At 42.7% G+C, this 13,890-nt stretch overlaps 1 protein-coding gene across 2 annotated transcripts in view; it reads right to left on the bottom strand.

Moving 5' to 3' along the window:
- Positions 1–203: 203 nt before the first annotated feature.
- Positions 204–13,890, bottom strand: part of CRADD (CARD and death domain containing adaptor protein) — a 38,401-nt gene continuing 24,714 nt past the window's right edge. For both annotated transcript variants that reach the window (XM_083573495.1, XM_083573494.1), the window contains exon 3: positions 204–3,253. In XM_083573495.1, the coding sequence (XP_083429621.1) occupies positions 2,952–3,253 (302 nt within the window). In that variant the 3' untranslated portion in view covers positions 204–2,951. The remainder of the gene's footprint in view (positions 3,254–13,890) is intronic.

The raw sequence follows: 13,890 nt of genomic DNA, 5'->3' as shown, positions 1-13,890 counted from the left end.
CTCCAGAGCCACAAAGGTTCTCCACCGCTGGCTCTAGGACATTAGAACATTTTCCAGTTAATCTCCTCCATCTGTGTATGGAACTGAATTACCGTATTCACTTGAATCTAATGTGCCATCAAATCTAATGCGCACCCTAATTTTCGCAACGGAATTGGGCCAAAAAAGGTAGGTGTTCATAACTTTCGCATGAATACAGAACATAGCAACATTCATTTCATTTATTTAATATACCACTCTTCATCTGTAGATCTCAGGGCAGTTCACAATACAAAAACACAAAGAACATGTTAAAAACAAGACCAAGAAACCACAAACCAAAACCCGCTCCCCCCCCCACAAACACATTATACACGAACTGGGCACATCTGGGCACTTAGAATTTGAGAAACTACCTTCAACCATACAGAGAAACACCCACATGAGCACTAATCAGGTACCAGACTAAAACCATTATTTTCAACCATGCCTTTTAATGGATATTTTGAGCCTCAACAAGTCCAAAACATTTCAAAAATATTGGCCATTCTATATTGCTGCTCTCTTTATAAATGTATTACAGTGGACCCTCCGGATACAAACTTAATATATCCCGGGGGTCCATGTTGTTGTTGTTGTTGTTTAGTCGTTTAGTCGTGTCCGACTCTACGTGACCCCATGGACCAGAGCACGCCAGGCACTTCTGTCTTCCACTGCCTCCCACAGTTTGGTCAGACTCATGTTTGCAGCTTCGAGAACACTGTCCAACCATCTCGTCCTCTGTCGTCCCCTTCTTTCGGGGTCCATACGTACCCCGAAAAGTCCGTATCTGGAGGCACTGCTTCTGTGCACGCACGTGCAGCGAAACCTGGAAGTATACACTTCTGGGTTTGCAGCGCTCATAACTAGAAATTACGTTACTTGAAGGTAACGTAACCCGAGGTACCACTGTAGTAGGATTTTAGTATTTCATTTTAAGCTTTTGTAGATATTAAAGCAGAAAAGTGGTCCATAAAACTGAATGAAATGAATGGAATGAAACAGCTCTCCAACACAGTCACCTGAGAAGCAACAATTCCATTTGCCCTTCCTACTGCATGGCCCTTTCAAGTTGGAGAGCTGTTTCATTCCATTCATTTCATTCAGTTTTATGGACCACTAAATGTAAATGGCTGTGTCTTAGGACAGAGACTTGATATCTACTCACAACTTGCCACAGAGTGTTGTTACAGGGATATAACTCAGATTCTATTATACTGACAATATGAATCAACAGGAAGCTGTCTTCTTGACTGGATAGAACTAAATTCTATTCCAGAAGAAGCTGTGTGACTGCTTCCAAAACAGAGCTCTCTTTGCCTGTGTTAATCTTCACAGGGTTTGAAGTGACCTTCAGCAGGTGTGAGTGGATATCAAGTCTCTGTCCTAAGACACGGCTATTTACATTTAGCACACCCCTAGTACCTGCTAGCACTTCAAGCAGGTTTTCCCATTGATGATCTAGCTCAGACACTAGGACATTTCTCCTCACGTCTCACAGGTTCAGCGTACTTATTTGAAGACAACCAAGGATGGGGCATTAGAGGCATGCTGGCAAATCCTGCTCTCTCTGAGGTATTGTTTCCCCCTTCTTTATAGCCCTCCTTGAGTTCAAAAGTGAAGTTCTTAAGTGGCAAGGCTTCTGTACTTGTATACCACTTCAGACCTTCATCCTTACGGGAGACAGCCATAAAAAAAGGGGGAAGGCATTACGTTGGAAGGCAAAATGTGCCCCTACTCTCTTTCCTCATGTGATTGTATTTACATCAGTAAATTGAATGCCTGAAAAAGGCTAAGTAATATATACAGTGGTACCTAGGTTTTCAAACGTAATCCACTCCGGAAAACTGTTCGAGTTCTGAAGCGTTCGAAAACCAAAAACTCAATAGCCAACAGCTAGGCCTCAGGATCTTGCACTCAGCGGAAGACGCATGGCATGTTCAACTTCTGAGGCGTGTTTGAAAACCGAAGCATTTACAGTGTTTGAAAACTGAAATGTTTGTCAACGGAGACATTCGAAAACCAAGGTACCACTGTAGTAGCTTTGGCACATAAGCTCCTACAGGTGGATGCTTATTTCTGTTAGCCCTTCTACTTTCTAAACAAAAGGTTGACAGTTGCAGTTGTTCATACAGTGGTACCTCTAGTTAAGAACTTAATTCGTTCCAGAGGTCCGTTCTTAACCTGAAACTGTTCTTAACCTGAGGTACCACTTTAGCTAATGGGGCCTGCTGCTGCTGCCGCGCCGCCAGAGCACGAGTTCTGTTCTCATCTTGAAGCAAAGCTCTTAACCCGAGGTACTATTTCTGGGTTAGCGGAGTGTGTAACCTGAAGCGTCTGTAACCTGCGGTAACAATGGTTGCAGCCGCTGGGTGTCAGCTGTGTGGAAGAGGAGCCTCCAGGACGTCACTGACAGGAGATGAGAGGCTGGAAACAAGGCAAGGAGTGCTTAGACTTGGCACTACACAGGTGCATGACAGCTCACTGGTTGGGAGCACTTCATGAAGCGCTGCCTCTGGCTGCTGCCTCTGTCACTTTGCATTTCCTAATGCAAGGATCGGAACTTGTGGCTCTTAATAATAATAATAATAATAATAATAATAATAATAATAATAATAATTATTTATTTATTTATACCCTGCCCATCTGGCTGGGTTTCCCACACATAGGTTGCTGGACTAAATCATCCCTGACCACTGCCGCTGATGATGAAAATGGATCAAAGGCTGTGGGAGCTCCTCTACCCCAATTGCTGCTCAATGGCAGCAGTTTCTTCCTACCTGTAGTGCTACCTCATGAGTGGCTACTTCAACTGCATGCTTATATCCTTTTCAAAAGGGACTGAAGCACGCCAAATATTTTCCAGTTCTGTGAACATGTTGGATTCAATTTCATACAGAGGGGGCTTTTGAGCCTCCAGTCACACTAGGGGGTCACTGGAACATCTGCTGGATCACCGAAGAATCCACTTCTCCTGACTTCAAGCCAGTACACAGGCTCTCCACGGTAGCTTTGTTCCCAAAACGCTGCCTCCATAAAATGAATGCGCTCACAATCTGTGACTGGATATTGTAGGAGTGATTGACTTTACAACGATAAATGTCATTTTGTGTCAATCCCAGGGACAATACGATGCACTCCCATTCAGGTCCAAGTCTCCTAGCAAGCTTGTTGATCTGCTGATCTGTTGGTGGACTCTTCAAAGCATCTCGAGGAATTCCAGGTATCTCATCATCTAGAATAAAAGAAAATGTACATCGCTATGAAAAATTGCTACCACTTTTAATGGCACATTGTTACTGGGGAACAATCAGCTAGTAACCAACAATCATTAGATAGGCATCATAAATAAATCTCATTCAGTAATAGAGTCAAAATATCTGCACTTCAGGAGTCCATGGGTCCAAAATAGAGTCCAGTAAGTGTCCCCACAACCCAAAGTTTCCAAAATATGCAAATGTACCAATGCTGAATACCCAAGGAAGCACACAGCAATTTCACATTTTCAACTGCTACTGAATTGAGCCTGTAGAGAAGTAGCATTTGAGAGATGTGGTTAGCTTGATCCATCTATATTGTGCAGGTTAGGTCCACTGGACATGTGTGGTGACAAAGAAAGGTAAAAGTTCCAAAGTAAAGGAACACCCAAGTTTGTTTAAAGAGGATGAACCAAGAACCAACTGAAGTTCCATTGCTACCACTACACCTGAACCTAGAAGCAGTAATCCTTCTCAAAGCTCAGAATGTAAGTGTTAGTATTGGCTTCCTTTTCCAATTATAGGACTGGTCCTTTGCTTCTGTTGCCTTGGAAATTGTATCAAAATGGGTGATAAACACCATTCAATGGGCACTAATTATAATGGTAGGATATGAATGTGGGAAGGAGGGAAACGGGCAGCTCTTTACAAAACAGCCTTATTCTGAAAGATATTTCAGAACTCCAGGATCATGCTGGCAACCCCACATCAAAGCAGCACAATAGTAATAATAAAAAAAACAACTCCTATGTCATTGTCAAAATTTTTCATTTTCTTTCTTTTAGGAAGATTATAGATAGATATGCAAGGCTTAGAAGATAATTTGGATTGTTCAGAACAGATTGTATAAGCATATTACAAAGTTCTTTTTAGATGGAAAAGGCAGCTACTATTACAACCATTTTTTAAAAAAATAAATAAGTACAGTATTCAATTTTTCGGATAACAAGAACTATCCAACACAAACAGTAAGAACTTGAAAACAGATCTTCTGACAAAAACATAGCAGTGTGTGGGATTCAGTCTTCTATTTTTTAAAAAAAGACTTTTTAATGGGCTTTATAAACAGGAATCATAAGAATAATAAGTGATATAAATAATACCGATTCTCATGCCATTTGTACATCACAAAAGTAGCATAATAAATCTGCAGAAATATCTATGACATATATTCATTATTAGTGGTCCATGTACCAGTTCTTGGTTCATGGAGTGGTTTAAATAATAACAATAACAAAGGGGAAACAGGATAGAACATAGTTAACATATAACATTCAACATCACATAGTTAAACCACCTAATCATGAGCCCTTATGGTTGTGCTTAGATTAATTATAATAGTCATTTTTTTTACTTTTATATTACCAGTGAAACAATATAAAGTGTTGGTATATTTACTAATGCAGGAGAAGGGTTGAAAGCGAAGATAGTAATTTTTGTTTATATCAACCAGATTGAGCCAAATGCTGGTGGTGGAGCTTCTTCATTTTCTGGAACACAGTTGTACCTTGGATCCCAAATGCCTTAATATTCAGACGTTTCGGCTCCTGAACGCCGCAAACCTGGGAGTGTTCCGGTTTGTGAATGTTCTCTGGAACCTGAACATCCAATGGGGCTTCCGCGGCTTCAGATTGGCTGCAGCAGCTTCCTACAGCCAATCAGAAGCTGCACTTTGGTTTCTGAACATTTTGGAAGTCGAACGGATTCTATTCAAATGCCAAGGTATGACTGTACTGGCATATGTTATAAAATTTAATCACACCGGGGTAAAGCAATCTTTCTTTATCTTTCCACCTATCAACTGTAGCTGATTTGTTAATGTCTGAATGAGAGCTGTTTCCTAAACTGTTCTGCCTATCGCTGTGCCAGAAAGGTCTTTCCAGTGTACAGTTATATTACGTCTCGCTGCTTGTAATAAATTGCTTATTAATTATTTATTATGTAAATCAAGATTGTTGCATTGAAATATATTTAATAAAGCTAACTCTGGTTTGACTTCCAATTGTTGTTTTGTTATTTTATTCATTTCTTGGAATACTGAATTCCAGAAAGGCTGGAGACCAGTCTCCCCCAGTCTGGACGACAACTCTCACCATCCCTGACCATTGGCTATGTAGTGCATAATTAATATAGAATTTGTTACCACAAGTTGAGGTGCTGGTTTCTAGCCTACATGTCTTTTTAAAAAGATCAGCACCACTCTACATGCATCTTGCTATTAATGGTATGAGATACAATGTCTACTCAAGAGGGATTGTGGCTTTCTCAGAGGCACGTGGCTGCAGATGCAAACAAGATGATGGATTAGGTAGATCTTTTTGGTCCAATTCAGATTGTCTTAAAAGTCTAACATGTACACATTTCAAAGGAATAAGCTCTTGCTTCAAAGGTGAACATACTGGATGTTAAAAATAAGTGTTCTACTTTTTTGCAATAGTAAATAGCCCATTATTGCCGGCTGCTTCCTTTTGAACTAGATGACATCATGCAAAAATCTCAACATCTCTTTGTGGTGGATATAACAGATAAGACCCTTGCCACAAGCAATATTTCACTATCACATGCAGAAGTGTGTGTGTGTGTGTGTGTGTGTGTGTGTGTGTGAGAGAGAGAGAGAGAGAGAGAGAGAGAGAGAGAGAGATAGAGGAATAATAATCACAACTATCTTAAAGCAGTTTATCCTTACTCCCTTCAAGATACCATCAGAATAGCAATTTAGCATTTTGCTAGTGTTCTTTAAGTAGTCAATCATTACTATAACTGAGAAAGCCAAACAATTTAGTTTTCCATGCTAAGTATTGTATAGCCATGCTCTTTTCATTTTTACTTGACTGGAAATATAATGAAGCTGTCAGACAGACAAAAGAAAATCTATATAGAAAGGGAACAGAATACTGTAGAAGGCCTGAGAGGTGTGATATTACGTCCAATTCAGAAACTACAGCTTCTTGTACTGGTTGCAATCATCACATTGTATGAAGCAGGCATTACCACACAGCTGTTCAGTGAAGTCCCTCCCCAAACCCCTGTGTGCTCTACCAAAGCCTTCCCCAACCTGTTTCCCTCCAGATGTTTTACATTACAACTCCCATGAGACCCAGCTGGCATAAAAAAGAGTACTTGGCTTGGACCATGGCGTTCTGGATTCAGATGGGTGGCTTTGGCTATGACACCTTCGAGCCAGAGGCAAAGATCCTAAAGCACTCTGCTGATGCAAGAAAGAGGTCGTTCTACATACAGGGGTTATCATCATCAGACAGATGAGAAATGGTTGTATGAATTCTCTTCCTGCTACAGCTGCAAATTTGAGAGGTTGATTTTTGGGTTCTAACCTCACTGACACCCAAAACCTGGTGCACACTTCGTGGCAACGGTGAGGCATCCTACCATGGCGAAATAAACAAACTAAAGCACTGAAGGTTCAGTTGACTAGGCCTTCTAGCCTGAGAAAAGAGATAAGGTAGAAGTACTTGCGGCAGAAGTGAGAGCTGGACCATAAAGAAGGCTGATCACCGAAGAATTGCTGCTTTTGAATTATGGTGCTGGAGGAGACTCTTGAGAGTCTCATGGACTGCAAGAAGATCAAACCTATCCATTCTTAAGGCAATCAGCCCCGAGTGCTCACTGGAAGGACAGATCCTGAAGCTGAGACTCCAATACTTTGGCCACCTCATGAGAAGAGAAGACTCCCTGGAAAAGACCCTGATTTTGGGAAAGATGGAGGGCACAAGGAGAAGGGGACGACAGAGGACGAGATGGTTGGACAGTGTTCTCGAAGCTACCAACATGAGTTTGACCAAACTGCGGGAGGCAGTGGAAGACAGGAGTGCCTGGCGTGCTCTGGTCCATGGGGTCACGAAGAGTCGGATACGACTAAACGACTAAACAACAACAACACTTGCGGCAGAATAAACACTAGTCGTGGCTAGTAGGTGTGCCAGTGGTGGCCATCTGACCTTCTGCGTTGCTGCTGCACATTGGGATGGAGAGGGGATTGGCTCCACTGTTGCATTTGCACCATGTCATCCTCACCACCTCCTCACTGCTTCCCCTTCTCCATCTCAGTCTGTTGCAGTGACACAGGCAACAGGAGGCCAGAGGTGTGTGCTGCCAACCCACCACACTGCCTGCTACTGGTAAACAGTGCCCAGCTATACCCAGCTCTACCGTTCAGACAAGCAGTAGCTTGGCATGGAAGTAGCAGTGGATGTGCCCTGTTAGAAACTGGCATATTTTAATAGAGAAGTGGTTTTTCAGAGGGCTGTATGATGGGAAATACATGACCTTAAGGAGCTCCAAAATGTTTGCCCTGCATTAAGGAATATTGATGGGAACAGAGCTGAGAGAGAGGAAACAGTGTGATAGATTTAGTTAAGCTATTTCTGATTGGGGGAAATGCTTTTGCTCATCTCTCAGCATTTTCTTCTAGTTCCCTGTTTGTGATCAAGACAGGATTTCCATGCACAGCGGACATACACGAATAAGCAGGTCACTGCAGAGGTTATGCTTGTACTGAAGCAACAATTTGTTAATGGAGCACAGCGGGAAGGTCTCCAGTGATTCCTAAAAGGCCATATGTTCCTCGAAGCACTGCAGCTATAGCAACCGCTCGCCACTTGCTTTGTTTCCAGGAAAGCACTGTTCAGCGCTGGTTTTGCTCAAGCCTTTTTATTAGATTATAAACTCCTCCAGATAGGAATTCCACACTTTGCTACGGCATCACCGTGGCTTCTTCTTCTACAGTTCCATATGGCGAATGCCACTTTAAAATTGCGGGAACTAGGCAAACGAAGTGTTTTGTGATTTGTTCAGGAACAATGAAGATAATAATACAAGGGCAATTAATTTAGAAAAATGTTACGTGGAGATGTGTAAAAAATACAAGGCATATTTCAAGAGTGGTAAATACACGTATCTAATCATACTGTATGTAACAAATGGATTTTGGCTTTAAAAGAGGATTAGAACAAATCGGTGGTGAATAAGGCTATCCGTGGCTACTAGCCACCAAATTAAACGGCTTTAAAATGGAATTAGAGGAGGATAAGTCTACTAGTCATCATAGCTATATGCTACCTCTAGGAACAAAGGCAGTATGTATTTGAATACCAGTTGCTGAGAATTTCAGGTGGGTAGTGTGCTGTTGCTCTCAGGTCCTGTTTGTGAGCATCCCAAAGGCATCTAGCTGGCCAGTGTGAGAATAGGATGCTGGACCCTTGGCCTGGTTCAGCAGGCTCTTTTTATGTTCTATGTTATATATATATTCAGTAAAGTGAGATATTAGAGAGAGAGAGAGTGTGGTACCTTGGTTCTTAAACGCCTTGGTACTCAAACAACTTGGAACCCAAACACTACAAACCTGGAAGTAAGTGTTCTGGTTTGCGAACTTTTTCCAGAAGCTGAATGTGCTCCGTTTTGAGTGTTATGCTTCTGATTTGAGTGTTACGCTGAGGTCTGTCTGTTTTTGCTATTTATTTTGCGTTTTTGTTTTTGCAGCTCTTTTTGTGTGTGACTGTGTGGAACCCAGTTCAGCTACAGATTGATTGATTGTGTGACTGCAGTATATTGTTTATTGCTTTCATTTTATGGATCAATGGTCTCGTTAGATAAGAACTAACTTAGTTGGTCTTTAAGGTGCTACTGGAAGGAAAAAAATTTTTTTGTTTTGACTATGGCAGACCAACACGGCTACCTATCTGTAACTCGTTAGATAGTAACATTCATGTTAAATTGCTGTTTTAGGGGTTGTTTTTAAAAGTCTGGGATGGATTAATCCACTTTGCATTGCTTTCTAAGTGAAAGTGCGCCTTGGTTTTGGAATGCTTTGGTTTTGGAACTGACTTCTGGAATGGATTAAGTTTGAGAACCAAGGTACCATTGTATCTATAATTTTACACTGCAATGCCTTAAGAGAGAGGTAAACAAAAGATTGTTCCATGGTCATGTCCACAGTCCCAACAGAAATAATAACTAATGCAAATAAAATAATTCTCTTCACATTTGCTAAAGTCTACTTAATTCTATTTTTATAACACAACTGTAAGGTCACTGATGCAGTTTTTTCTCTAACAAAGGAGATAAACTCCTCCAAGGGAGGAGAGAATTCAACAGCCCGTAAGTTCGACATGCAATGGATATGTGTAGCCATGAAAGGTTAAATGAATTCATCTCCCTCAACAAGAAATTCAAAATCACCCACTGAATTAAGTGATAAATTTGCCCTGAATGCTAGAGTGGCTGCCGCTGGGAGTGTGAAATGCTAAAACTGCAAAATCATCTTTGTAACAAATGCAGAAAGGAAGAACAGGGGGTCCACACTAGGGATGCTTTAGGAGTTGATCACATAATACAACTTACAAGAGTAAGTATATACCGAATGGCAAATGTGGCAAGGAGCATCATTTTTGAAGTCACCCATGTTACAGTTTTAATACAAAGAACAGGTTACTTTTTGTGCCCCCAAGTCACCCCACGAGAAATTATGGCTGTAAACAACAGCTGAAAGATTAGGACATGAGGTGATTTAATGCTAGGTGCCCTTGGCAGCACAAACAAAGGCACAAGGCCAAAATCTGTTTAACACACTGGTAAAGATTTGCAGATTCATACTGAAATTGCCTTTAAAACAACTATTCTCCAATTTGTCCTCTTTGAAACAGATGCTCGTTTCATCAAGCCAACACAGGTAAAAACAGCCACATTTTCAGTACAACTTGAATATTTCAACAGCCGCAAGAGGAAACACATAACCAAAGGCGCTGATTCACTCGACTTCATGGAAACCAAGAACTCCTAGAAGGACAGGGATGGTAGATGCTTTCCTATTTATCTAACTAGAGATTTTATTCAAGCAGAGGGGTAAGGCAAGAAGCTGAAAATACTATATTAGCGGGGACATGGCTGCGCAGAGCTCCTGAGGACGGCTAGCACCAACAGCGCTACCTGGTTAGTCCCTGTGCTGGGGGGAATGACTGGGGGGAATCGGGGTGTCCAGCATGACAACCGAGGAGGCCACGCAGGGCCTCCAGCCCCCCACAACCACTTCAATCCTGCTGGGACCGAGAGCACCCCACTGACAACCTAGCGGAGCTCCTGGGCCCGGAGGCCTCCGGAGCCAAACACAAAAAACAAGGAAAACAGGAGGCAAGACAGAGCCACCCCCACCCTCAGCCGAGCACCAACTTACCACCACTGCCGCCACAACCACTGCCACCACCATTGCCAAGGAAGAGAGGTAGGAGGGTACCGGGAGGGCCAGGGACACCACAAGGAATCACTTAGCCTAGCCCAGGCCCGACCCTGAGCCTACCTCCCCAGTGGCTAGAGCAAAGAGCAGGCTGGGGCCCAAGGGGGAACCGCACACCAGAGACCAGCCTGGGAAAAAACAAATGCAGCGCAGGCCCTCCCCTGCTGGAATTTATTTATTTATATTATTATATTATTATTATTATTTTCTTTGAAGAACTGTAATGGCATCCATGCAAGAGACCTGAACCATTGAAGACTGTTGCCTTAGCCCTAACCCATGGACCCGACATCCAGGTCCCGTGGGCCCGACAGTGAAATTAAAACTGCCTGTGAGTCAAAATTACCATCACCACTCTAGAAAAGGAAAACCAGATGCAACTAAAACAAATAGAGCAACTCCAAGAGGAAAACACATGTCTGAAAAATAAATTAGCTGATATGGATAGCTGCCAAGAAAGAGAAAGCATGGAAGCAAGAATTAAACTAGCAGACCCTGAAGATCACAGTAGACACTACTATATCCTCCTCCGCAATTTTCCCGAGAAAATGGAGGACAAAAACCTGGACGATCTCATCGTATGCTGGCTAAAAACCACAATTCCAAGCCTGAAACTCAAAGTAGATGATCTGGAAAGGGCACACAGAGCTCTAAGACCCATGCCAAAAGCCAGCGCCCCTCCATGAGACATAATCATGTGCTCCGCCTGCTACAAAAAGAAAGAAAAAATATGCAACAACCTCAGAAACTCAACCAACCTCCGATATGGAGAAAACCCCATCCTGGCCTTTCAGGATTTATCTCAGGAGACCCTTAACCGAAGAAAAAACCTACACCCATGTATCCAACGTCTTCAAGAAGCAGGAACAAGCCTTGGGACCCTAAATGCAGCCATTTCACTTCCCCCTTTGTGTAGGAAGGCAAACAAACCAAGAAGTCTTCAGTTAACCATAGTTTTCTGTTACATCAAGGTTTCCAAACAAGCCACATTATGAAACCATGCTTTGAAGCTGTTCTGAAGTTGTTAACCATAGCTCCACGGTTTATAAATAAGGAGAAATTAAGTTTAACTGGTTTGTTTCATGGTTTTTGCGAAGGGAGGAACAAAGTGGCTGACTGTGGGGTCATAAGACTTGTTCAAATATTGGCTTAATAAACTGAAATATGGTCTTTATGGTAAACAGTGGAGCTCTCATGGTAATCTCACTCCTTTTTCTCTCTTCGCAAAGCCTGTCAAGTATCATCTATAGGATGCTTGCAAAACAATCAACTAGACTGGGCAAAATTCTCATTACGGCAATTTCTAAAGAAGAAAATTTGCACAGGCAGCATCACAACAACTGAGGTCATGGATCTGGGATTTCTGCTACAGCTGTTTGCTCTTACAATCATAAAAATAATTGCCATTTACGAGAGGCGGTTATATAATGCAGTTAAGCTCAGAGATTACAGTAAAACAGTTACAGTTATTTTTAGTTCCAATTACAACCAATGCTGCTTTGTTACAGAAAAACACTCATCAGAACATCTAGCTTAGCATACATCTAGTTCAGCTTTCCAATCCATGAGTGGCAAGGCAGATGTCCCTGGGAGGCTCATCAGCAGGGCATATATGCAGATATCCCTCCACTACAACATGTTCCAAATATCTGTCAAACTGGCTGTTGCCTGGATAAGTTTGCAATGAGGCCAAGGCCAAGGGTCGGCTCTTGCAAAGACCCACCCTTCAGCTGGGGGACCCTGGAGACCTATGAAGTCCTGTCAATGGGAACAAGGAGAAGCAACCTCTGCTTATCTCGCTCCCTCCATGCAAATACAGGCTGGGCTCAGAGGAAGAGACCGAGTGAAGGGGCAGTGGCTATAGAGTGGTGCCTCTGCTTATGAACTTATTTCGTTCCGGAAGTCCGTTCTTAAGCTGAAACCGTCCGTATCCTGAGGTGCTCTTTCGCTAATGGGGCCTCCCGCTGCATGTGCGTCTCTGGAGCATGATTTCCGTTCGCATCCTGGGGCAAAGTTTGCAACCAGGAGCAGCTACTTCCGGGTTAGCGGAGCTCGTAACCTGAAGCGTTCATAACCAGAAGTACCACTGTAGTAGAAAGGTTAGTAGACCTATTTAGGGAGGAATAATGCTCAGAGCCAGTGTGGCGTACTGGTTAGTGTGTTCGACAAGGATCTGAGAAACCAGGGTTCAAATCCCCACTCAGCCATGCAAGACACGGGGTGACCTCGGGCCAGTCACCATTTCTCAGCCTAACCTCACATTCACAGGATATAAAGAGGAGGGGGAAAACCCACGTATGATACCTGGATCTAGTTGGAGGAAAGGTGGGATAGAGTAATACAGTGGTACCTTGGATTAAGAACTTAATTTGTTCTGGAGGTCCGTTCTGAACCTGAAACTGTTCTTAACCTGAGGTACCACTTTAGCTAATGGGGCCTCCCACTGCCGCCATGCCACCCGTCCCCCCCCCCCCCACGATTCTTAACCAGAGGTACTATTTCTGGGTTAGTGGAGTCTGTAACCTGAAGCGTCTGTAACCCAATAAAAAATTTAAAAATAAAGTAGCAAGCCCAAAGAACAGCCAAAACCTGGAGCTAGCACTGAAAGGAACCTCTGTCTTTCTTTCAGAACTGAAATCAAGTCAGTGTAAAACCATCTAACTACGCTCAGCACACCTGGCCCCTGAAACGAAAGTTCAGTTGAAAGATGATCCCACTTTCACAGCTAAGTATATTTCTAGTCATTTGGAGCTTCTCAGTCAAGACAAGTTCAATTACTTTTGCTGTTTCCTTCCCTTTTAATCTACTTGGCTGATAGATTTCTGTTCCACCTTTCACTCCAAAAGGATGTTTAGGGAATAAACACACGAGACTTACCTGGGAGCTATAGACTGCTTACTAATCATGGGTTTTCAACTTGAGCCTATATTGTAGCGATTTGCAAACAGTTGATGTGGACACTCCGATGGGCCTGCAGATAGGGGTCTTGTGAAATATTCTGCCAGGGTACGGAAGGGTGGGTGCTGGTAAGAATGCCACAAGATCAAAGTGGGATTCACTTCCAGGTCAAGGGTAAAAAAAACATCAAAAATCAAAAGGCGAGTCCTGAAAAGAGACATAAATTAAACTCCAAAGGCCAGGCAACATAAGAGAGTAAATAAATACAGTGATTTCCCTGAATTCATGCAGCATAGCAAAAGGGGGGGGGGGTTAATGTGTCATGGGAGTATTGTAGCAATTCCTTGACCATGCAGGACCCCCTCCAAAAATGTTTACTGGTTCTAGAATCTTTGTATGCTTATTCTGTAGGCAGATACAGTGGTACCTTGGTTCTCAAATGCTGAAAACCCGGAAATAAGTGTTCTGGTT

The sequence above is a fragment of the Podarcis filfolensis genome (assembly GCF_964270895.1).
Source record: "Podarcis filfolensis genome assembly, chromosome: 10".
NCBI lineage: Eukaryota > Metazoa > Chordata > Lepidosauria > Squamata > Lacertidae > Podarcis > Podarcis filfolensis.
The sequence above is the reverse complement of the archived record's forward strand: the minus strand, read 5'-3'. Positions and strand labels throughout refer to the sequence as shown.